General features: G+C 35.8%; 2 protein-coding genes and 1 long non-coding RNA gene across 5 annotated transcripts in view; 1 reads left to right on the top strand and 2 right to left on the bottom strand.

Moving 5' to 3' along the window:
* Positions 1–1,162: 1,162 nt before the first annotated feature.
* LOC116173997 lies at positions 1,163–3,982 on the bottom strand. Its single transcript, XR_004146006.1, has 2 exons — positions 3,517–3,982; positions 1,163–1,783 (listed from the first exon to the last, which is right to left on the bottom strand). It is a non-coding gene; the product is annotated as an uncharacterized LOC116173997 (long non-coding RNA).
* A 7,664-nt stretch (positions 3,983–11,646) lies between these two features.
* LOC116173787 (acylphosphatase-2-like) lies at positions 11,647–12,784 on the bottom strand. 2 transcript variants are annotated; one of them, XM_031491476.1, is made up of 5 exons: positions 12,299–12,784; positions 12,118–12,237; positions 12,053–12,069; positions 11,883–11,992; positions 11,647–11,836 (listed from the first exon to the last, which is right to left on the bottom strand). In XM_031491476.1, the coding sequence occupies exons 1-5, from the start codon at positions 12,324–12,326 to the stop codon at positions 11,722–11,724; spliced, it is 390 nt and encodes a 129-aa protein (XP_031347336.1). In that variant the 5' UTR covers positions 12,327–12,784; the 3' UTR covers positions 11,647–11,721. The 2 variants fall into 2 exon arrangements, with proteins under 2 accessions (XP_031347336.1, XP_031347337.1); XM_031491477.1 differs by having other exon boundaries at positions 12,118–12,301; positions 12,408–12,773.
* A 482-nt stretch (positions 12,785–13,266) lies between these two features.
* Positions 13,267–25,700, top strand: part of LOC116173786 (cell growth regulator with RING finger domain protein 1-like) — a 30,752-nt gene continuing 18,318 nt past the window's right edge. Inside the window, exons 1-2 of one of the 2 annotated variants that reach the window (XM_031491474.1) lie at positions 13,267–13,534; positions 13,618–13,778. In XM_031491474.1, coding sequence (XP_031347334.1) covers positions 13,431–13,534; positions 13,618–13,778 — 265 coding nt within the window. In that variant the 5' untranslated portion in view covers positions 13,267–13,430. The remainder of the gene's footprint in view (positions 13,535–13,617; positions 13,779–25,700) is intronic. The other variant, XM_031491475.1, reaches the window with a different exon arrangement.

The following is a 25,700-nucleotide window of genomic DNA, read 5'->3' as shown; positions in this document are numbered from 1 at the left end:
GAAAATCATTTGACGGATTGATATTATGACAGATCAATTGGTTTATTTGTCACGACTTACGTTAATGACGTAATTTTTTTGTCTCAATCGATTTAAATGTAATGAAGTGAGAATCACATTTATGACGTCAGGTTCAGCACCAGTGAAACAAAGTATATGAATAATTTTTTGAATGCCCGGCGAAAGTTGGGCAATAATTGAAAAACAATAAAATGTTGACTAGGGATGTTACAGCTTTTATTAAAAAAAAATCACTATAAGTACTATGCGATGAAAAATAAGTTGCTGTCGAGTCGCCTTTGGAATTTGTTTACATGGGAAATCGTATTTAACTTGAACTTCCAAGCGACTCTATATCAACTCATTTTTGATCGCCTGGTATTCGTTATGGCTGGCTGGCTGTCCCTCTAAGATCTCAGAAATTTCAATAGCTTTAAATTTTCACTAAAAGCTTTCTGCTATAGTGTAGATGTGCAGCTTCTAGTTTTTGAGTTAGATTACTCGTGAAATCGATAGCTTGTTTTTTGTTAGGCGTTTCTGTTGCCAGGCAACGCTAATAATTTAACGTTCTGATATCATTCATAAAGTGGAAAAAGCAAAACCGCCTTTGTTGGGCTTTCCGGCCAGTAGGTATACATTTTTTTGAAACTTTGAAGGCACCTCTGGCAAAGTGTAAGACCCCACTAAATGATCTGGCTTATTGATTTTTTCGCTCTTTAAATATGAAATTGAAAGAAAAAATTTCGCAATGCCTCCGGAACATTTGGCAAGTTTTAATGATGTAAATACAATGCCAGAAATATGACGGGAGTGCACTGAACAACTCTCCTGATGATGAATCTTAAGAAAGTTATTAAATCCGAAAAACAAATAACTTTAGAATTGAAGAAGTGTACTTCAAAATCGCAATTTCAAATAGCGAATGGCAGGCATGGCCACATTCCGAATGCTTAAATATTGTACGAAAACTGGTATCAAGGATTGCAAATTACGGGTTTAATTCAGAATTGGGAATTCTAAAACAATATTTATGCGGCTCTTCTACTTCTACCCCTTCGTAAAGAATTCTTATTCAATGATTCTCATTGTGGTTGAAGATATGAAAACCAGTGTTTTGCAAATGTTCCAATTGAAATATATAGCTATAGTGAAAAAATCAGAAGAGACTTGGGAGTGGTATTTGATAAAAATAGTTGTTATACTTGTATCACATCCTTAGCTACAGTTTAAACCTATAACTAGGTATCACAGTCGTGAATTTGCTTATCAATATAAATATGGGTAACATTTAATTGCTTATCAATTCGTATATAATCTACAACGCAGTCTAAATGGAAGCCCTGCCATGATTTTGTTGTTAAAAATATCAACAATAAAAAGATAAATACCTAACTAAAACAAATTCATACGTAAGCTAGGTACTATAGATAAAACCTTTGTAATACAATACGTATAGACAACCTTAAAAATATACAATAAACTTAACAAAGTAACTTTACATAAGGTTCATTTGATTCAGAACTGCGTATATTATTATCCAGAGTACAAAAAGAGTTACCATTACGATTAAGGCTATAGTTTTGCACCTGTTCCAGGGGCTGCTTGATAAATTCGGCAGTGGGAATTTGTTTCTTGTCGACTGACAAACTTGGGTGTTACAGGAGGTTGAGGGTTCGTACAATGCGGAATTCCCGTTATTTGGAACGCTCATCGCTTCTGGATTTCTAACAAATCCTAACTCGGTTCCTTCCTCTGAATTTCTGTAGAAGCCGCCATTATCCATCTGGAACAAAATTAGCAAGTAAAGTTTTATTGATATTTGATTATTTCAAAATCCAAATTCGAAAGTGAAATTTCCCAGTTTCGGGATGGTAACATTGAATCCGTTTGGCCTTTTTAGTGCGCTTAATAAATAATTTATCTGTGTAAACTGACTGCATGGAACATATGTTAAGTAGTTTAGGCAAAATAACAACGTGATAACAGACTTCGCAACTTGACCTCACATTCCAAGGAACAAAAAGCGTGCTGGACTGCCGAAATTGTAGATTTCATTCCAACTTTTGGATAAGTACAATTAACCGTAGGTAATTAGTTGAATGTGTTGCATTAACAGCCTCCGATCAAGTCATGATAACATCCGTTAGGGTTAGATGCACACTTTACAAACTTGAATTTTGACACTGGTCCCGTCTAGGAAAGACGTAATTAAAGAAGTTTTAATATTTGGATGTAGATAACAGAGATCTTGTTTCTCACATGAACGGATGGACGGACAAACCGTCGTATTTGCGCACTTTATTAAGGATCCTCAGATCCTTTATAGTTTTGTATGGTTGTCTGTCCTTTTTTCCACCCGTTGACCTGCGTTTGCTATAACTGTAAGTAGTGTTAGTTAAGATCTCCAGATACTTTTGGTAACTTAATTTTTGTCCGTCCGTCCGCTCGTCCGTGGGCGCTATAACTTTTTTTAAAAATGGCCGATCGTGTTGAAATTTGGTGTACGTGTACTTTGGCTATTAAGTTAGGCCGCTATTGATTTTCCGGAAACTAGTTCAGTAGCATAAAATTCGCATTTCGCAGTTTACGCATATTAGTCGTCAAAATGATACTTGTAGTCCAGGGAATAGAGGGCTTGCAAAATGAGAAGTTCCGATTTATTTTGCATGTCATAGTCATTTGGTGGTTAAGAATCTATAAGTTTTCGACCTTCTCCCCTTGTGCTTCCCCCGTACCACCCCCAAAACCCCTGAAATTTGGTTGGTTTCATATGTTCATTAAATAAGATGTAGAGCTTGAGAGTTGGTTCTATTTTTAAGAATTCTGAAATTTCTGTGTAGATGTTTTAACCCAATTTTATACTTTATAATTTATGTTTTATGAGTTTTAGGAGAAAATGAATGTATTGTGGTATAAATCACCCTACCCTGCACTCTTACGAAAGGGGATACATAATAATTAAACTTGCAACCTTCGCTAGTGAAGATATTTCTTTCGTTTTAAGGGTAGTACGGGGTAGTACCAGATATTCTTCCACGACATGCAAAAAAAATTGGACTACTTCTCGTTTTGCAGGAAATGGTCCATTTTCAGTCTCTATTTCCTGGACTATTATTTAATTTACACATTTTATAAATATATATTATATTAACGCTAGCACCACCAATCATCGATCACTTCCAAGAGCAAGCACGTCTGTTTGTAAAGCATGTATGATAGGATGATTATGTGCGATTTTTTATGGGTTTTTGTGCATTCCCAAACAGATAAATGTTGGTACCTAGTGTATGTAGGTCGTTTCAATTACAAACGACAATAAAAGGCATTGCACAATGTGTTTGCAGTAGTCCCGCAACCCGCAACCGAGCAACGTTAAACACACCTATCGCGAGTTTTATTAACCGTAAACATGCATGAGTGACTACAAGATATTTATTGCACAAGCTTGACATGGTAACAACCCCACGAATATATTAGTTCGCACAAATAATAAAAATAGATAAATTACAATATTACTTTTTTGGTCATCATTTTCCGGTAGCGCTCCGCTCCAAACTAATCCACAAATTTTCGGGCATCAGTTCATGTTTCACATGGTATGCTACGTACTACCGAGTAACGATCACATTTTACTGAATAAAAATTAAATTTAAACTAAGTACACCATTCCCACCACATAATAATGTGGGATTAGAGGTTGAAATACCTTACAGATAAGATATCGTGGTTTCATTCAATCGAATAACAAAGTTAAGTAAACATGTTAACAATATTATTTCGATGCGTTATGTGAGAAAAATTCAAAATTCTCACTGGTGTCAATTGTATATAGAATTGCATCGACACCATTCTGTTATACTACGACCGAAGATCATATACTTAGTATGACTTTTACTACCACTACGCGTACCATATTATTTTACAGCTCTATTTTTATTAAACTAACACAATCGCATCAAGTAACTAGGCAAGTAGGTACTAAACGTTGATATCTTGATTCTTGGGTGATTGACAATGCAAAAGGTGTTGTGTAACAGTTCCCACTATCGTTCTACGTTGATGATTGCAGAAGTACAACAAATAGAATATTATGTTATACTAGCGCATAATGATATACACTGGATTATAATTAATAAATATATTAATACATATAACGATGAGCTGACGTGTTTAACCGAATACATGTAATTAACGCACCAAGAAGACTTTTAGTTACAGGTCAAACACGTCAGCTCATCGTCATAATGGGATTCTACCAAGACATTAAAAACAATTAATGAAATATAGTTTAAAAAAATATGACACTTGGCGAAAGTCAATCAAACATTTTCTTTTTTCGATAAAGTGTCTACGATTTTGATATCTTTTGGTTAAAATCAACGTTTCTAAAAAACATTCTTAAAACGACATATAATAAAAACTAAGTACCTACCTATAGTAACAACTTCTTGCAATATAGAACCGTTATATTATAGGTCATGTTTTAAAAATTGCAATCAACACTTGTATTGAACTTCGAATTTCAAGCTTCTTAATTAGTACAGAATTGGTTTATAATGTCATGGTTGATTGACGTGTCAATGTGTACAGATAACAAATGTATATTTTTAGTACTTTATATGTATGATAATTAAGCAGTGAATAAATATTTGATTGTCACGAATGCTTATAGTGAAACCGGAAGAGATAGTTTTTTAAAGTTTTTCCAAATTTTGAACCACACAACATAGAGACGACAGGATCACCACAAATAGAGGGTGGTTAAAGATGAACCAAGCAAATGCTGGATACGAAGTATATTATATAGGCGCACATAATCTTCTTTCCATATGTGTGTATACATCAGGTCTTTCTTTTAAAAAATGCTATTTGGTTGAATATTTCTATAACTCGACGACCAATTACTTTCTAATTTGAGCTCTGTCATCCTGAGAACAAATACCTATAAGTACGCATTTTCCGCGTTCTAAACGATTTCGTAGGTAGCTCCAATGATAACAAAGTTACCGCAATTTTGCCGGCTTACGAGATATTCATTTTGATTTCACCAATAGGTACATATGCTTTGGCCAGATGTTCCAATAGCCTTTTGTAAGTACCCTCCTCCGACATTCCATTCTTGAGATATTCGATATGACTCATTTAGACGTGTCTTTTTGCCTTTGGGTACACTCTCGTCCGACACTCTGTTCTCGAGATATGAGGAGCTATAACTTATCTCGGGAAGAAGGACAGTAGGAATTAATTCCTGCTGTTGAGACTTTACATTAGCACACCATGAAGGATAACAGGGCCGTTCCTACCTATAATTGATATAAACTTTTCTCCTTAAAGTCACCCGAGGATTCACACCCTGTATTATCGGCACTCAATTTAACACCCTGTATATGATTATACCCACGATACTTCGTACGTTAGCTTCCTTTATCATCATTCGGTGCCTACAGGCGAACGGTCCTTTCAAAAATTGAAAGTTATAACAAAATTATTTGGGATCGTCACAGTGACACATGAACAATATTAGTTTAAAGGAAGTGGTTCAAGGTATTGTTAAAGCAAGAAAAGCGAAATTTTAGTTTGTACTTTTTCTGTTTTTGCATAATATACTTTATGCCTACTTTTTTTGTGAATGAAATGTTTATTTATTGTTACTTGTTAAGAGTAGGAACGGCTCTGAAGGGTAATACCAGTGTTTAGCTCCCCTTCCCCAATTACAAAATGGTAAAGGAAAGGAATTATAACCGATCCATAAAATAGGTCGTGGAGGAAAGCGATAGTTGGTAGAAGTCAATTTCTTTCGTTGAGACCTTTCATTAGAGTACCATGAAGAATAATAAACTCGTGTCCCGCCACCTCCCCCCTCAATTTTGATAAGGGGAAGGGAGAAGAGCGGTGGCTGGTAGAAAACAGTTCCTTTCGTTGAGATCTTTAGAGTACCAGCAAAGATCTTTCATTACAACACCATGAAGGGAACATGTGTTTAGCCCCCTTCTCCTCAACCCCATTTTACACGGAACCACTAGAAGCATGCGTAATGCGTATAATACAAAATCTGAGACAAATTGGTTGTCCCATGATAGAGTTATGCACGTTTTACTTTCAGAAACAGCATGTCGGGAAATGATTAATGGTGGGCCCCTTAATTAAGACAACAAAATTTGAAGACCGTCTGGCACACCATCAAGGCATAGGCAACCTATTGCAAAAATTGCAGACTTCTAGAACAATATTCCCCTAAGTGAGTCGGGACAGACGAACGAACAAAACTCAAACAATAGCACATTTACCTCACCTGCCGCACGTTAGTAAAGGGACGTATTGCATGAGGGTAAAGAGGGTAACAACATTTCAGTGAATTAATGGTGTGTTTCCCAATGTAAGAAAACCATTCTCTTGTATACTTATGTATCTACCAATAGAAGAAAGTTAGGCGCTAAAAAAATTCCTTTCACAAATATTAAATATAAATCTCTTTTTGCCAACTACCTTTGATGGGCTACAAGATTTGAATTAGTTGCGTTGGCGTCTAATAGCATTCTTTAATAGCAACAGTACAAAGTGCATAATTATTTTTATCATTATCACCTACATATGTGACTGTATCAACTTAACATCTCATGGTGATCACTGATTACACTATAAGAAAACTAATTATATAATGAATAATAAAAATTACTCACTGTAATTTGCGCGCGGCTTTCAATTACCTACATCATGGATTATCGCACATTCACTGAAATTCCACTTTTATTATATATGTAGGTAGGTACCTATTATCAATTTCTTGCCACGAGAACAGCAATGTTTAGTGACTTTATAGATGATGGAATCGATGCAGATGGAGAACTGGAAGACTTTCACTTCTTCATTTTAGCCGGGTAGGTACAGTTCAATAACATGCTCGTAATTCTAACACAAAACTGATATTTGATACGGCTTCTATGACTACTTATCACAATTGTTCTTTAAATAGACGAAAATGTTTACAAAATCTTAACATTTCCAAGAATGCTATAAAATATTGTGCGCATGCTGTGAAAGGATAAACATGGTAGACTGGATACATAAATTGCAATAACATTCCGCGCAATTAGAATGTAATTTCGTGTCCACCACTTAACAACATCCTATTATTATGAATGTCGGTTGTTTATCAGTACCTACATACCTACCTACAAATTCATCCAGTCTATCTAATACAAGCAATAAAAGCGAGAGGCTGTCCATGGCATGGGGCAGGTTTTTTTTTGCAAATCAGGAACAGTGTCAGCACTCGGCAACAATTTGGAATTGAACTGAGTAGAATGTTTATCAATTTTGGAAAGGTAAGTTGTACTTACACTACTCCTTCTTCGCCAATGAACGATTACACCAGGTATGTCATTATCTCCCAACTTTTGAGGATTTAGCAACACTGTAAGTTTGCAGCGAATTTTTCTAGCAATTCGGAAGCAAATACTGGGACCAATTTGCCGCAACATTGGAAGATTTTTATTCAGAATTTCGTTTTCTTTCAAAATATATCAAATATACAGGGTGTGCTATTTAAAAAATGTTATTTTGTTAAATATCTCGATAAGTCGACAACCAATTGTTTTTATGAATTAACCATTGTAGTCCTGTCCTGTCCTTCTCGCCCGTGTGTCAAGCTACTCTGACTCTTCATGGATCGTACTAGCATCTGAACAATCATCAGGGCAGTTTAAAACCCAAACCAACATTTGTGCGAGCGTCGAACTGAAAACAACTCTTCACTCTTCAGGGTTCTTTGGTTGTTCCTCTATTCTCAAATCCTGAAGGTAGAGACAAACGCTGTTAGCATAGGAGAAACGGACCGCCGAGTCAAAAAAAGGGACTTCTCTGTTCTTAATCGAGGAATGATGTTCAATCATTTCTACTTTGTCGTCCTATACGAAGCAAGAAAGCGCTCTCAACTTTCATTGCTCTGGATTACGCATGCTCGTTAAGAATTTTATCGGCACTGTTATGTTCTCTGCAAATATAGATGAGATCTTTGAGGACACTCGCTCTACCATTAATGCAACAATGGTCCAGATAAATGACATTAGAACGTCCAACCACGGGTTCCTTTGCCCAAATAACCAGAGATGGTCTGGAGTTAAAGGTCTGGCGTGCTTCTTGCCAGTGGACGTCCGGTTGAGTAGTAATTGCGTATGTAGTGATAATGATTCTGCAGAAACATCTTAACCTTCGGATATTTTTGTTTGCGTAGAGTTTGCGTCGAGAAAAAACGATTTTCGATTAAAACTCATATTGAAAAACTCCTTCGAGCATCAAGGCAGTTTCAACAGTTAAACTGAAGTGCGAAACCGAAAAGGCCGAGTAGAGCGGAACTCGGTGGAAGAAAGGACATCTGCCGTTCCCGTTAGTTTTAATTTAAAACCAAATAGGTAGGTACTTGCACTATATCTTCATGTCATGATTTCCCCGTGGAATTACCTACTATTTGAGCCTATATTTTACCCAAAAGGCGACAAAAACTTAATTTGCAAGAAAATTGTCTATTATTGGGGCATTTTCTCGGGAACTATTGACCCCAAAAAATTAAAGTTGGGCCCAAATTGTGTAGGGAATTTAGTCAACCATTTTTCCTGAATAGGAACTGTTTAAGCAATGTCTCCGCGATTATATAGGTATTAACAAAAGTCAGGGTGTAATTTTAGATATGAACCGCCGCGAGTGACACCATCTTCAAGAACAAAATTATTTTATCTGAGCACAACCCTCGCTATATAGGTATAATAGGTAAGTACCTACTGTTGAACAGTTTCCACAAGTGACATTTGAAAAGAGTGGTATAACTTACAATTAGCGTGCAGAAAGGGTTTCACTTACCGTACTCGTTCCTGCTCCAGCAACCCCGTCGCACATTTAAGGCATGTCTGCACCGCTTTAACTACAAACGCACACATCATTATGCCATACCATTTATGTCACGTTACTGTCATGGATTAGACTTCACAAATCATTGTGAAGGCTGGTCACTTGCTAGATTTTAAATTTAAAAGCACCAAATCACAATCAGTGGCGATTTAACAGTGAAGGCGACTTGGTGAGTATGAAAATATTCCAGAATAGTAACCGAAAATTTTCTCGTGAAGTTGTGTAACAATTCTCTCTCTCTCTTTTCCCTGAAAACGCATTTTGAAGTACGTATATGTCCGAGACCAATACATAAATGTTAAACTCGAGTTTCCACTTGGAAAGAATGCTAACGATTCTACTATCATCACATCGCGAAATGGCATAGCTACTGTAGTAAGTAGGTAGTATTCTTTGGTAGTAAGTAATAGTTGCCACCACTCGTATTAGACTGTCTTATGCCCAACAGGAAAACATTAATCTGCTAGGTAGGTACCTACTCTTTAATTCAATAGTTCTCTACTAATACAGGTAATACCTATGCGTGGTGGCATGTTAAATCGGTGTAAGTCTATAGACGAGGATCAATAGGTAAGGACCTCCAATTTTTGCTGAAGAAACATTTCAGAAACGAAAACGGGGTGAAGAGCTGTAGATGGGCATTAACTCGTTAATTCGTTAATCGTTAATTAACCAAGTTAATGGATTAACGTTTAAGTTAACTTCTAAAAATGTTAACGCTATGATAACTCCCGTAAATTGAACTTCCGTTAATCTAGTCCGGTTGTTTATTGATATGTTATTATTTTATAGTTTCAATTATGGGCCACTTAACGCTGGCGCTTGCTCGTTCTGTGGTAACATATGAATGGCCCTACCTACGTATTTTTGAGCTAGAAATAAATGTGTTTGATTCTTTAATTCTACTGCTACATTTTATCTACATTATCAAAAACATACCTACAAGTAGGTACCTACCCATTTTATTTTTGCCTTTTTTACCTATTTATGCCAAACCAAAATAAATACCTATGGGATTTGAACAATAATTAATTTTAACTTGCGTTCAATTTTCAAGAATTGTAACGTTTTAACGAAGTTAATTTTTGGATCAACTGTGCTCACCATTGTAGAGCAGCCCTTCGGCTTCCACATCTTTCCTATAGATTCCAGCTGGTCCCATCGCCGGACTCCCGTTTGTTTAAAAGAAAATTAATTAGAGCACTGACAGGCAGAATCCATAAAGTACCTAGGTATTGTGATAAACACACGTTTTTTTTCGCCGCTAGATTTTATGTTCTCCATGAAGAAGTTTAAGTTCACTTCTTAGCCTAACTGTTATAGAAAATTTGCCGCATGTAGGTATAGGCTTTGAATATAAATATTCAAAGGTATAGGTACGTGTATTGTGTCTCCCTACTTAATTTATTGTGTAATTCTGTGCTTCTATGTAAAAAAAGAAAGATCATCCGTTACTATAGTATCTGAATTCCTCAAGTTAGGAGATGTGTCGAAGTTATGTATAATTAAGTACCTTCACAGCAGGTTGATATTAATAGTAGCTTAAATCATTGATTAATTAACGTACCTAATACGTTAATCAATACGAAGAGACCAAGCGACTTCCAATATGCATATGATGGGTTGCACAACCCAAGGTATCGTAGGGATAGTACCTATATACGGTGATATTTTATAGAAGCAGACATAGGGATTTTAATGTATTGTTTTTCCGTATGTCTACTTTTAAATGACAAAATACTTCTAAAGGGCGCCTAATTTTATGCATCCAAAATAACTTCTTAATACAAATATCATATTAATTCATTTGAATATTGTTGCTTTGGCTTCACAGAAAATAAACCTCTTACGTCTTACGCCCCTTAAGCTGTTATCGGTATTATATTGACAATATCAACTTGTTCCAGTTGAATAAATCGCACACTAACGAAAATTAAAATACGGAAGTGAAAGTAACAATATTCAAAATTAAATGACAGCCAGATCTTTATTTCTAAATGCATTTTAGGCCTTTTTCAAATGTTTCTTGAACATTTTCGACCGGTTTAAGAACTAGGCTCTTCGCAGCGTTCTCTACTAAAAGATCCCTTCGCTCAGCTCATAAAAGGGCCCAAAGAGGTGCGGGAAGGCGATAAAGTGCCTGTAAAATGCATTATGAAGCTTTACAAGGCGGCAAGCATTTCTTGGTTTGGATAACATCTCCTTCTTTGGAAACCACACCCTCTAGTCGTCTCTTTTACTAAAGTAGTCTATATAAATTAACAGCTTTAGAAGACTTAAAATACAGTACAAGCGGTGACAGGCTCTACAGAGCTCTGGAAAGGATATAAAAGATTGTTTAAAAGGTACTGGCAAGTTTATGGAGAGCATCCAAAAGGCGTTGAAGAAGGTTACAAACTCCTAAAAATTTACTAGAAAACCCTGTGAAGGCACCCTAGTTAAAACCAAAGATTCTGAAATCTTCCAGAGATTATTCTAACGTCTTTCTGAATTTTTGTTTGGGCCTCTTCTGCTGAGTCCTTGCTAGAGTCTTGTAAAGATTCTTCAGAGCCTTAAAGTTATTTCTAAAGCTTTGTAGATGTTATAAATCCAAGCGTTCTAAAGGTTCTTCCAAAGGTACCCTATCTTTGCATAAGGTTCAAAAAGTTCTGGAAGGTGTCTAATGAGCTTTTAAAGAGGCTATCCGCGGGTGCTAAAACATTCTGGCAGACAGGTACTATCTAGCTAGAGAAATATAACAAATAAACTACAAATACTGTAATGCATGATATAAATATAACGTCACAATGGCAATAAATAGAATGTTTATAGTTATAATTATCGTTTAACTGAAAAATTGCTGAAAGTAAGCTCAGTAATTTCCTTTTGGTTTCTGAAATCAGTTTTTTCAATTTTTGATAATGGACTACCAATAGTCTCCAACCATTTCTTCCTAGAAATAAAAATTCAATGACAAACAGACAGGTTTCAACCCGTACATCTCATTTATCTTATCGTCATTTCCTTCCATAACACCCTGAACAGTCCCGCTCTCGGTATTCATACACCATCCCTTTAATCCCAACTTTTTCGCTTCTTGCTGAGTGAACTAATAAAAATGTTCCTTTAATTTAAGAAGTGAAGAATCAAATCAAGGTACATATATTACCTTTCGAAAGAAAACACCTACAAACATACTAGTTAGATTAATGAGTTGGAGAGTAGCAAGCTTACCTTGTACTCGTCCGAATACTTCAAATTCAACCGAAAGTAGTTTCTTTGCGGACATATTTGAATTTGAAAAAATTGTGAAGTTGTCAAAAGTTTGCACCGCTAAGAACACGCCAAAAACAGCTGATTGAATAAACAAAAACAAACTAAGGTCGATTGTGCATTTTGTCTCTCTTTTACCAACCTGCTAAAAGTAACTTAGTCGAAATCATAGATGTCGTGAAACTTCAAGTATGTATATTTTGAATACCAAGTTATTCATAAGGCTTTTGTAAAGCAATAAGTTAAATTACCTTTCACTCGCGGGAACCAGTGAGGTTTAATGACTAATGCAACCAAACGTACTTATTTATATATATAAACAAGTTTGCTGCTCTTGTGCTACTTTTTTGGTTAATATAAAAGCAGTGCCGTAGCGAAACGTGGGCGAAAGATGCCTTAGTCTGTCCGTAACCACAAAATCGCAACAGTTATAAATTACACGACCATCTGTGTCCAACAGTGTAATAACGCATATCTTTATTTTGCACGTCCATCAACGTAGCCCACAGACGTACATTAAACGTCCACTGTATGTACATACAACCAACATAAGTAGTAATAACGTACGCGTATACACAGAATTTGTACAATGGACGTCTACTGTAGGTCCATTTGTCAACGATATGGACCGTTTATCTACGTACATACTTGTACATCCTCTGAACGTTCATTTAAAGTACAGTCTTTGTACGTACAGTACCAGTCCATTTATTGCATTAGATTAACAAATAAAACAGTTGCTTTGAAAACGATATCTATTTAAACTAGGATATAAAATAATATAACAACAAATTCTCTTCTCTTCCTCTCTCTTTTGAGTCATTTAGAAATTGCTTTTTCGAATCTGTCTTAGGAAATATTAATAGGAAACGAAAATAAGCAAAAGTTTTTAATAAAAGAGTTCGATTCCTTATATTGTTTCGTCTCTTATTACAACTGTGGTTTTATAATGAAATCATTTTTGTCGCGCTCGCGCATGTCAGAAAAATGCGGTAAACAAACAAACCAGAAATTTCCCTCTAATGTTAATTTTAAAATTGACTTGGCAACCATGCTTGTGGTTTTAAATGTTAAAGCGGCGACTGGCAGTTGGCAGCTGCTCAGCTGGCTGTCAGTGTCACACTCACGGGTCAGCTGATGTTGACGTAATTAACGAGAAGTAATGCAAAACATTTAGCGTTTTATAAACTGAAAACAGTTTATTGTTTACCGCCATGTGTGGCGCACACGTTTTTATTATCTACAATTTTGTTATTAAATAAAGTGTATTAATTATGACCTTAACAACAATGTTAGTGTCCGTGGCCGAACTCTCAAATATTTTTTCGGTGCTCGCGGTACTACTATGTTTCTGTGCCATGGTTCTCTTCATTACCAGGTTAGTTACAAATTTAAGAATCCCTTTATAATATTAACAGCATCCAATAATGTTGCAAGTCTAATATGGATTATTTTTTACATGCCCTCAAGAAACATGATGGTACTTCGAGTGCACGGTGACGATATTGTGTTTCCGAATAATTTACATCAAGTACCTCCACGTATTCCTCAAATGAATATGATGAAAGTGCACATACCTTTTACCTTCAAACTATTAGAAAAATCTAAGTCGTCCTACTCCGGTAAGTACAGATTTAGTAGCTCGTTAAAATATGGTCGGGACTTAGATTTAATAACCACAAAGCAATTGCAAGTATTGCGTCTATTATGTGTTTCTGTGTGTAGGGAAATTCGTACATTAAGTAATCACTCATTCACTTTCATTTACAGTGCAGTATAAAAACATTATTGGTATTTCTCAATATTTATTTACCTTCAAGGCTCTAATGGAATAATGAGAGACGATCAAAGAAGATTTACTGAACTGTGAACAGGAAATTTGGGGTAATTTGTGATTCCTTCTGAAATTTAATTCCTCACTGCTTAAATTTCAAGACTTAATCACGTAATAATTACCATAAAGCTTCAAAAATACATATGTAAATAGTTTTCAATGACAAGTGTGCCACAGTCACTGGAACAATTTGTAATAGTTTCTTAAGTATGTGGCCTTGATCTATAACCAAAGCTATCATTAAATATTTCGGTACCAGGTTGGAAGAGTTTAAACATGAGTAATCTGTAGTGTTCATACAAAATAATTGCAAATGCATATTTGATCAAATAATTCTCTAGTGCTTAAAAGACAGTGATTGTCTTCCTTCGAAATTAAATTAAACAGTAAATCACCCTCCAAATTTTTTTGAGGGCTTTTAGCTCGGATTTTAGTTATCCTGGGCTGGGGATTTTAGCTTTTTTTTTATTAATGATAAAGCAATTTATTAAAAATTATACCAAAAAAATAGTGATAAAGTTTCTAGTTGAGTCTTAAATGCAGGAAGGGATGGGATACTCTTGTCACCATGTGTTATAATCGTATTGGCTTTTAAATCATACTGAGACGTTTGTAGGGTTACCCACTGGGGGAGAGGAAAACATCCCGTGGTAAGGAGGGGTCCAGAGGGCCCATATATATACGGGGTGTCAATTTTAAAACTTGCAGTCGGCCATATTTTCCAAAGTAAAGAAGATATTGAAAATTGCGCAAAACCGTTTCGGGAGTATCGAGGGGGAACCAGAATGACGTTATGAGTGACAACCCCCCACCCCTCCTTAACCCCCCAGCCCCAACTCTTCAAAAATCCGAAATGGCAACCCCATACTTGTGACACATCGTTGGAAAACTACTGAAAAATGCTTTCCAGTGGTACCAATAAAGTCAATATTCAGTAAAGACAATTAATAAAAAAACTAAATGTTGACATTGAGGGATTTATGGCAAATTGGCCAAGAACTTCAACCTGAGCTGCTTCATTAAGCAATCTTGGTTGCTTTCTTTTTTTATTGATAATAGATCCCGTTTCTTCGAATTTAGCGACCAAATCTTGAACATAGGCATGGCTTAATTTTTATTTTTTTATTTAGAATTTTTGAAGAGGGGGGGGTTGGAGGGTTAAGGGGCGGTGGGGGGTTGTTACTCATAACGTCATTCTGGTTCCTCCTCGATACCCCCGAAACGGTTTTGCGCAATTTTCAAAATCTTCTTTAGTTTGGGAAATATGGCCGACTGCAAGTTTTAAAATTGACACCCTGTATATAAAATGCATATCTTCGGAATTGATTGGAATTTCCGAATTTGGAACTGCGCATGCAGAATCTATTTTTTGGACGTGTGTTTTTAATTCACTTAACAGTACAAAAATTCAACTAACAACTATGAAAAAAATGAACCACAAATAAGAAATTTATTTATTGCATGTGCGATACATTTTATGACATATAATTTTAATTTACTTTTATCTGAAGCACCTTCCCTTAAAATTTCATAAAAAAACCGTAAATAAATAATTTCTTTAACAGGTACCCATAATAATAAGAGCCCCAAGCATATAGAGCGCAATTTCCGTTATGTGATTTTACTTACGATTTCTCTTGCTAGTTGTCATGTTTTCGGGTCCAATCTTACTTATTCGTAATTGTTGGTAGCAAATCGTATAATGTAAACAGAAAACCACCAAAACATCGTTTAACCGATTCTTCAATTAAATTGGGGTTAAATCAAGTTTTTTTTTACCTTTCCCAAAATGATCGCCTCGATGATCGCTAAAACGGAGCAGGATTTATGTTTGAGTTTTGGGGAATACCTCGGGGAATACAAATTTAAAATTTAACAAGCGTATAGGATTTATAAGCTCAAATTCGATATAACATTTTCCATAAATAGCGCCTCGACATCAACAAACAAAACAGCGAGCAAAACAGTGAAAAAAAGTAGGGCAATGTCAAGAGCGAGGTCGAGGGCAATATATCTCTAAGGTTACTTGCCTTAAGGCGAATGCAAGGGTGAATGCCTTTTTTCTTTTTTTTCTAATGTCATCCTGTATTGATATTAGTCAATAGTTATTACTGCTAGAGCAGATGTTGAGACAGGGTGTTCGAAATGACGAAACATTTTACTATCATCCATCGATATACGAATATTGTTCTTGAGAATAGAGTTAAAAATATCGCAAGTTTTGGACGTTTAGGAACGTTCCTGCCGAGGTTCCTGCTAAATCTTTTAGGGCCATTGTTTATTTGGAAAAAATGCTCGATTTGGTCTCATCCACTCAATTTTTTGTAAATTTGTACAAGCCTACAAGTATTTTCAGTTGTATGCGATGTCTGATGATTTTACCATACTTATTAGATGGTTGTTTGAAGACATTTCTGATCAATCTCCATACAGAAGGTACTGGTCGCATCCTTCCGATCGAGCTTTCGATACTCTGTGTCTAGGTATTCACATTTAACTTTGACCGCGCTGCGTTTGCTGCTCCTCCACAAAATTGGTCAACAAATTATGTTTTTATTATCACTAATAGAGGAAGATTACAAAATATAACTCTCTTGAATCACAGTAGTTCGCTTGGTGAAATTGGATTTAATCCTCGATTTAATCATGTTTTGTGTATGGGTCATTTTGGTCGGGCAAATGTACACAGCATTATTATTTGCTCGCCCAACCCGGGGCATTGGATTTATTTTTTTAAGCGGCCCTGAATGTTACAGACACAGCAAAGGAATAGTAAACCGGATAGGCGCCACTTGGTCTGTGGTAAATTTAAAAAGAGAAAAGAGAATACTTACCTAAAGGGGAACAAGGCAGACTAAGAGATCCTTGTTATGGACTTGATAAGCTAAAGAAATAAAATAATTGACAGGGTAATATAAACAAGAATTGATGTTGCAATCGAGGGTAATTTAATAAATTATCTCAAAATATTACAAACAGTAGGTACACTGGAATATCTAGATCTCAAATATACATGTTTAAATTTAGATCATTTTTTTTATCAAAAAGGGGGATCAAATCGTCACCAAGGAAATTATTAAAATCAAAACAGGTTTCCTCAGAAAACAACGCAGCTATAATCAAACAAATGTACATAGTAATTACATTTCGATTGTATCGATAACCAGTAGGGAATCAAACGTTATATTAGGAAATAGATGATGAAATTTAAAAAAACCTTTGAACTACAGGTCGCAACCTTTTCAAGCTCAAAAAGGGCGTTTTTCTGTCTTCTCTGTAACAGATAACATCACAAATAAACAAGAGGGATACTAAATAGTGCGGCACAAAGAATAGCGGTATAGCAATGTCTAACGTCTGACACTAGATAAACCGGATACTAAAACCCTAACCAATACTCAATAAGAAAATTTTTACTCGACCACGGATTTTCCGTACAAATCGGTGTATAAAAGCCTGAACGTGATGTTAACTGCGAGAAAACTACTTTTTGTACTCATTGAATGGAAAGATAATGTTTCCAAGCATCCTCGATGCACGGGAAAACGACTTTCCCGCATCGCGGTGTTTTTTAGTTTCCGCTGGAGAGAAGGGGTTATGCGCGTTCTTCGGTTGGTAGTACTTATTGAAGTCAACGAACGTCATGTCATGGTTAACTGTCATCTGCTGTAAAATCAATTAAACCGTTGGTTGAGGGTCTTTAGTGCAATTAATCGGAAACAGACGTACACTAAGTTTTACGTAAATATATAAACAAGAACTTACAACGCAATCAAATTATTTTTCAGAATTGGAACTCAAGAAAAAGTAAAATTTATTGTTAAAACGTCTTAAAATGTGACCAGTGATATTCTGCAACTATTCGCATATGCAGTTTAAGAATAGTTATTTACCTAACAAGTTCGGTAAGTTAATTTTCCCGCATGAGCACTTTGTTTGCAGCACGACCGTAGGGAGTGCTGCATTTAGTGCGAATGCGGGAAAATTCTTTCCGAAAGAGTTAGGTACAATATTTTTTGTAACGAATTGCGTAAAAAAAGGTCAAAATTAATAAAGTTTTGTAAATTAGTTTTTTTTAATCATGAGTTGGTAACACAATCATATGTTTGGTTGGTAACATAATTTTGTAACTACCCACTTGCACTGGTCACATTTAAAACTTCCACATCTTTGGTTAATACATATTTTGCCTTTGCAATGAGTGCTACTACTGGTCACGGCATTGCATCGTTTGCACTGAATATCCTTGGAAGTCTTCAATGTTAAGAAATATGCTTTGAAAAGAGTGCTCTTATTGGTCGCGTAAGTGTACTGATCGTATTTAATATTCCCAGAAGACATGTGTGAAGAAATGTGTTCTGAAATTTGATTTATCTTGAGTTGCGTAAATACACTCGTTACATTTAAAATCCTTGGAAGCTTTGTGTGTGTTAATATGTGCTTTCTTAAACTGCATATGCGAATAGTTGCAGAATATCACTGGTCACATTTTAAGACGTTTTAACAATAAATTTTACTTTTTCTTGAGTTCCAATTCTGAAAAATAATTTGATTGCGTTATAAGTTCTTGTTTATATATTTACGTAAAACTTAGTGTACGTCTGTTTCCGATTAATCGCACTAAATACCCTCAACCAACGGTTTAATTGATTTTACAGCAGATGACAGTTAACCATGACATGACGTTCGTTGACTTCAATAAGTACTACCAACCGAAGAACGCGCATAACCCCTTCTCTCCAGCGGAAACTAAAAAACACCGCGATGCGGGAAAGTCGTTTTCCCGTGCATCGAGGATGCTTGGAAACATTATCTTTCCATTCAATGAGTACAAAAAGCACATATTAACACACACAAAGCTTCCAAGGATTTTAAATGTAATGAGTGTATTTACGCAACTCAAGATAAATCAAATTTGAGAACACATTTGTTCACACATGTCTTCTGGGAATATTAAATACGATCAGTACACTTACGCGACCAATAAGAGCACTCTTTTCAAAGCATATTTGTTAACATTGAAGACTTCCAAGGATATTCAGTGCAAACGATGCAATGCCGTGACCAGTAGTAGCACTCATTGCAAAGGCAAAATATGTATTAACCAAAGATGTGGAAGTTTTAAATGTGACCAGTGCAATTAAAAGTGGGTAGTTACAAAATTATGTTACCAACCAAACATATGATTGTGTTACCAACTCATGATTAAAAAAAAACTAATTTACAAAACTTTATTAATTTTGACCTTTTTTTACGCAATTCGTTACAAAAAATATTGTACCTAACTCTTTCGGAAAGAATTTTCCCGCATTCGCACTAAATGCAGCACTCCCTACGGTCGTGCTGCAAACAAAGTGCTCATGCGGGAAAATTAACTTACCGAACTTGTTAGGTAAATAACTATTACGATGCTCAAACTAAATTTCTATTCAACAGCAATGTAATCGAATTAATTCAAAATGTAAATAAGTAAGATAGTATGAACAAAGTGACACAAATATCGTAACTTAAAATCGTAGATATCTGTTTCGGACTAAGTCTCGGTACCTTCAAAAACTAATTTAAAAATAACGGTAACAAATATCTTCGTTTATCAAACTAATCTCAATGATACACTACAATCAAAGTAACAGACAATAAATTTCGGGTAACAAAATCGTAGAGAAAATCGTGTCTCGAAAGGTATAGGTAGTCTTTGTCAACGTAAAAATTATGTACCTACCTATAATCAGATACTTATATCGGAACGATTTGAATGAGTAATAATCTTCAAAAGGTTTCGTTATACTGGCAGTTGTAAGTAAGGAACAATACGTCTCCAGGTATAAATTTCGAAGCCAATGTCAATCTCGCTAAGATGGCGGATCCAGGTACAAATGCGATGTCATTTAGGTTCCGCGTAGATAATAAGTAATATTCAGGATATCTACGTAAAAGTAATCCAGAAGAGAAAACTTTGAGGGAAATTTGCTGGAAGATGAAGCCCTAAAAAATACGTATTAAGAATAATGTGAATCATAATCCGTACATAACTCACACTAATTACTTGCAAATACAAATTCGCAAAGCGTATTCAATGGAGCACAATCACAGCACACCAGAGATAGAGATAAAACGCTTTAAAAAAATATGGGTATAACCAAAACAATAAGCCCTTATTCAGGTAAGACAATAGGTCAAGTAACAAGTAATGGCGTATCGAAACCAATTTGCACTCAACCACTGGGAAGGCCAAATTAATGAAGGGATCGAATTAGAAGTACCAAGGAAAACATCTGCACGACCTCTGGCGGCGAAACAAAGAACTATTGTAAATGAAACCTACAACACTGGGATGGCCTTTAGCGAGAGAATTAAAGAACTAAAGGTAATAACAAAATCTACTACAGAACTTACATCTAAACGGGTTTACAAAGGAAATACCTACGTGGCGTAAGAATATCAAATTTAAATTACAGTAAAAACATCAACGTAACTTCTTCCGTAAACGGACAAATCACATTATCTTCTCTCAAAACTTCAACTGCTTCTGCACTGATTAATATCAGTGTATGCCTTTTAAAAAATTAGCGATGTTTTATTTTTTTAATATGATGATTTTCGCTCACTGGAACGTAACCCTATAGATAAGTCCGATAAGTCTCATTCACTACTTCTGCGCACCCTTTGTAAATATCCTTTTCAGACACCTCGAGTTGCTCAAATTTCGCCTTTGTGGTTTTGGCACTTGTTGGAAGGGCAGGTGAAAACAGGAAGACAATAAAATTTAGTTCCTGGTCATCGAGACAGTGAGTTTTGCCTCTTTCCTAACGAAAATGATGAACAAATTATAACATGATTTTGACTAAATTTGGACTTTCCTATTGTGGTCTTGCCCCAGTCTGACCTAACTACACTGAAATTATTCTGCTTTCGTTCAAATTACTAATTAAATCAGATTTAATCAGAAATTGTGTCTTTCTGCGTGGAATACATTTGTGAAACCAGGAATATCCGGAGTAATTAACTGCTTGTGGAACAAAAATTAATCAGTTTAAAAACGAGACGTGTCAACGCTTAGCATTGTTATTCCAAGTAAATTTCAATGTCAATAGTTCCGATCACGATTCGATAGGTAATTGCAAAATCTATTTAATCTCCAGAACACGTACGGTGGGAAGATAACCCATCGGCGCGTGATATTCTGCCAAATTTGGGGCAAGGATTATCGATGAGGTATGTATAGGAATTGGTCACGTAACGAATTAAGTCATATTTTTCTGTGTATTCGCAGAAATCCGAGAACGGAAAACATTTCGATTTTGAAAGAATTGTAACGTGCACCTTTTAACGTGTGGCATGAGAGTTCATTCGTATACGACGGCCTCTAAATTGACCTAGAACGGGGCGATTTGAATTTTGATTGATTAGGAGCGATGTCAAAGTAAAGGTTTTGCTATTGTTTTTTGTTTTATCTTTCAATGAGTTTATCCGTATTATTCAGAAGGTCAGTTATATTTAAAAAAAATTGTCCTATTACTTTCGCGGTTACACTCCTTAGCGAATAGCAGTAAAGAGTATGTTACCAGTATGGTTTGTCCCGCGAGGTTTGTGCCATTGCACCCATAAATAGGGAAATATATCGGGCTGGATTATAACGAGGGTGGGTATCCTTCAAACTCAGATGTTTAGTTTATTTTACGTTGTCGCGTACGAAACTATTTTGAAACGTCCTAAAATTTCTTGGTTGAATTTCAGATACAACAGTAATGGGGGACCTACATTTTTATACTTTCGTCGCGGTCAAAGAAAGATTACAAAAAAAAATTAAGGAACCTTGGCCAACTTTCATTTGTATCAAATTTATAGAACGAGTTCGTTCACCATAAAATTGTTAATTAGTATCACGAATTACTTAATTTAAGATTATAAAAGATTATAAAAATACAAAATTGAAGAGAGAAGAGAATTTTCCTGGCATTGAATCAACAATCATGCTAGACCAAAAGTAGTGGAGCAACTACATCCCTCTGATCAGTATCAAAATCAAACTTAACTGCCAGCGTCAGAAGAAAAAATGAAGTTATCAACTTGACCATTCAATTTAAAACACCCTGTAGGAGGGCGATCAAAATCTAAATCATTCGCCGAGTCATTCGCATGTCGCATCAGGTCAATATTGTTGATTGTAGAAGACTTTTGAAATTCAAGTCAACGGGGCCATAGGTACAGGACGCTAAATAGAACAGCCAAGCCATTCTGCTCAGGAGTCTAGTGCAGACTTGAATGCCCTTGCAATTTTTGATTTCAGCTACTTGGTTGTAACAAAACTCCAAACCATTTTCTGTTCGTAAATTTTTCATTTTGTAACCCGTTTATTTTTCTACCATATTCTTGAAGTGTTCAATTTTATTTGGAACCCAACTTTCGCATTTCAAGACACACCCAAACACTTTTTTGGAGAAGTCATCAGCAATCACAAGCAAATACCTTGAACCGTTCCATGAAATTTCCTCCATGGGACTACCAACATCAGCGTGAGCCACATGTTGATCTTGAACCAAAGTTATTAAATGATAAACGAGGAATCTTACCCAGTAAACATGCAGTGCACTCGGAAGCATTCAAAGTAGCATGATCAATTCCCATAACCAGATGTTCGGCCTTCTGTATATTGCTGTGACAAGGATCGCCCACACGCTTGTGCCAAGGATAAGCCAAACTTCTCGATTTCTCCATTGATACATATGATATTCCGTTCGGTTTATTCAACGTGAACAAATTCCCAGCATTACTTCCTGTTGCAATCACTTCATCGGGCTGCATCCTTGCGTGTTGAAGATAACCGAATGTCCAAAAGGGTTTTGTGAAACAATGCTCCCCTGTCTGTGTGTCTTTTAACTTAATACAATCTCATGATAAAAATAACGTCAAAAATATAATGTAGTCTTTTATATGTACAAATTTCCTTTAATTACAAAGTACTTAGAGAATAGCAAATAATTAAAGTAGTTAGAGCGCCTAGGTAAAAGTAACAAGAAGTTGGTGAAAATTTGGTCACTTATTCTCTGAGAGACGCACTTTCTAATGGTCAAAAGAAAAAAGTGTTCCTATGTGCCGTTTCTAAGATATTTGACAGTAAAAACAGGGTATTTTAACATGGGCTCTTATGGACAGACTCAGTTTTTCTGAGCTAGCGAAGGTTTTTGTATCAAGACTTAAATGAGATGGGTCTCATTAGAAGCGAAATTTTGTGACAAATCTAAATATGCACGGAAAAGTACATGTTCATGATGAAATAAGGAAGATATTTACCGCCGGAGCGGCGTCTGCTCTGACGCGGCGGCACGCTATGCAGCACGCGTTTAAATCTGATGACTTTTCCACTAGGTCTAGTATATAGCTGAGCTAGGACAATCTTTTCCTTCTTCTGCTGAGCACTTTTCTTCACAAAAGGCATGGTGTCTTTCAGAAAGAACATCAAAACCAGCGATATTATTTATAAAGGCCTGCACACGTCTTGTTGACACACTGATCGGATCGAGATCAAGATAGCGGCTGGGGATCTCTGGCGCCAACATCGAAAAACCAAATCCACTACACCGACTTCACGTAAAACGCCAAATTATTTAGTTTCCCGGCTTTTACATACGTCTCGCATACGTTTTGATTAAAAAGAAATATATTCGTTTAGGATTTACCGCTTACACTGTGAATATTTAGTCGCGGTGTGTCGTCAACATTTAGTGTGCAAAGGTTTGAAACAGGGTCAAAAAGTAGGGAGACTAGTCAAGTTGACTACTGTACCTACTATGCGATCAAAAATGAGTTGCTTTCGAGTCACCTTTGAAATTTTTGTTTACATGGGAAATCGTATTTAACTTGAACTTCCAAGGCGACTCGACAGCAACTCATTTTTGATCGCCCGTTATATACCTTTTTAGCGCATTTCCACAAAAATAAAAAAAATGCGCTATTGTGGCCACTTCGTCCGTCCGTCCGTCCGCTCGTTTTGCGACGCTACTAGTTCTTTATCTTAAGAGCTATTGTTCTACTTTTTTCGCTATTTGGTTCGTTATGGTGTCGAGTCTTGTACCAAGGAAGGATTTTTTTCTGTACCGCTTACAAAAAAAGTTATTGTAAAAAAAACAAAAAACCGTTTTTTACATGTTCCATAATTTTACACTTTTGCCGTTTATTAACGATCCTAGAGATCGTTTATAATTTTGCATTGCTATCTGTCGCCTGCCGGTTGGTCTGTCCGTCTGTTCCTTTGTCTGTCTGTCCATCTATCTGTCCGTGTGAGCGATAACTTTGTTTAGAAATGTTCGATCGCTTTTACATCTCCGTTAGTTATGAACTGAATTGCATGAAATTCAATATGGGCATAGCTTTAGACATATAAAACGCAATGCCAAAAGTTGAATCGAATCGATTCAAAATTCACAGTGCCCTTTTCGCATCTCGACCATTTATAAACCGAATTGCAAACTTTTTTATTAAGTATTTGAATGAAATTTGATACATAGGCACTTGGAATAAAGGAAAATCAAACGCCAATTTCAAAATTTGGTTTTGCGCATGCGCAGTGCCAACTTTTTTATTTATGGAAGAATTTAAACGAAATTTGATACATAGGCACTTGGGATAAAGGAAAATCAAACGCCAATTTCAAAATTTGGTGTTGCGCATGCGCAGTGGCAACTTTTTTATTTATGGAAGAATTTAAATGAAATGTGATACATAGGCACTTGGAATAAAGGAAAATCTAGCGCCAGTTTCAAAATTTTATTTTACGCATGCGCAGTGCCAACTTTCTTATTTATGAAATCATTGAAATGAAATTCTTCTTATAAACTGAAATTGAAGTAGCACGTCAAAAATGGATTGCCCATGTGCAACGCTATTTTTCATATTTGTGGCCGGATTTTTACGATTTTAACAGAAGTTGCATCTTACAAATGGGAAATGAATGCAAGTGGAAATGCGCTTTATGTAAATCGTTTACGATTACTTTTTAACTTGTTAAAATTCATGTAAGACGTTTGCATTGTGCTGAGGTACAAAATACCACTCATACCGTATTTCTAATTATGTTTCCTTCATAACATCATTTTTTTGGGTACGTTTACCGTAAGTAATAGGTAGGCCGAGTACATCACTTGACTTCAGCTGAACGCGCTCTAACTACTTTGATTTTAAATCGAATCACAATTAACGCCCGTTACAAATATTCTACTTTCGGACACTCCCACTTCCTTTGCAAGCACAAGCACTGTGATTGTCAATCGTCGATGAAACAACGGTCAATCTGCAACAAATTTAATGGCTTTGCCCCAACTGGTCTTTCTGATCTTTTACTTAAAAATAAAATGAGCCGTTAGTATCATACACCTGAGTCTTACTTTCATCGATAGCTTTGTAATACAATGTGTGGTTAAATAAATAAAGAAGTCTTGTACCAAATGAATCGTAAACAGTTGTAATTAATGATAAAAAGAAATAAAATTTAACATGGCAAAAGGCAACATGACAATTTTCAATATCTGCTATTTATTTACTATCACTCTCATAGTAACACATTAACACTCAAAATGCTAATTGCTGGTTATTTAATATTTCCATCAACTCTTCCCCTAAAAATCAAGTCTTTACAAAATAGAAGCACTCACCAACATGCTACGAAAGTTCTCGAAGGGCTGTCTAGTGAGAAGTTTGGTGAGGAGATCAA

The sequence above is a fragment of the Photinus pyralis genome, unplaced genomic scaffold (genome assembly GCF_008802855.1).
Source record: "Photinus pyralis isolate 1611_PpyrPB1 unplaced genomic scaffold, Ppyr1.3 Ppyr1.4_LG6, whole genome shotgun sequence".
Classification (NCBI taxonomy): Eukaryota; Metazoa; Arthropoda; class Insecta; order Coleoptera; family Lampyridae; genus Photinus; species Photinus pyralis.
The sequence above is the reverse complement of the archived record's forward strand: the minus strand, read 5'-3'. Positions and strand labels throughout refer to the sequence as shown.

Bases quoted from the DNA above. Each gene is read 5' to 3' on its own strand.
- LOC116173787 (XM_031491476.1), bottom strand. From the start codon at position 12,326: ATGATTTCGACTAAGTTACTTTTAGCAG. The intron at 12,238-12,298 runs GTTGGTAAAAGA...TTATTCAATCAG, and splicing joins GACTAAGTTACTTTTAGCAG to CTGTTTTTGGCGTGTTCTTA. The intron at 11,837-11,882 runs GTACGGGTTGAA...TTTTATTTCTAG, and splicing joins GACGATAAGATAAATGAGAT to GAAGAAATGGTTGGAGACTA.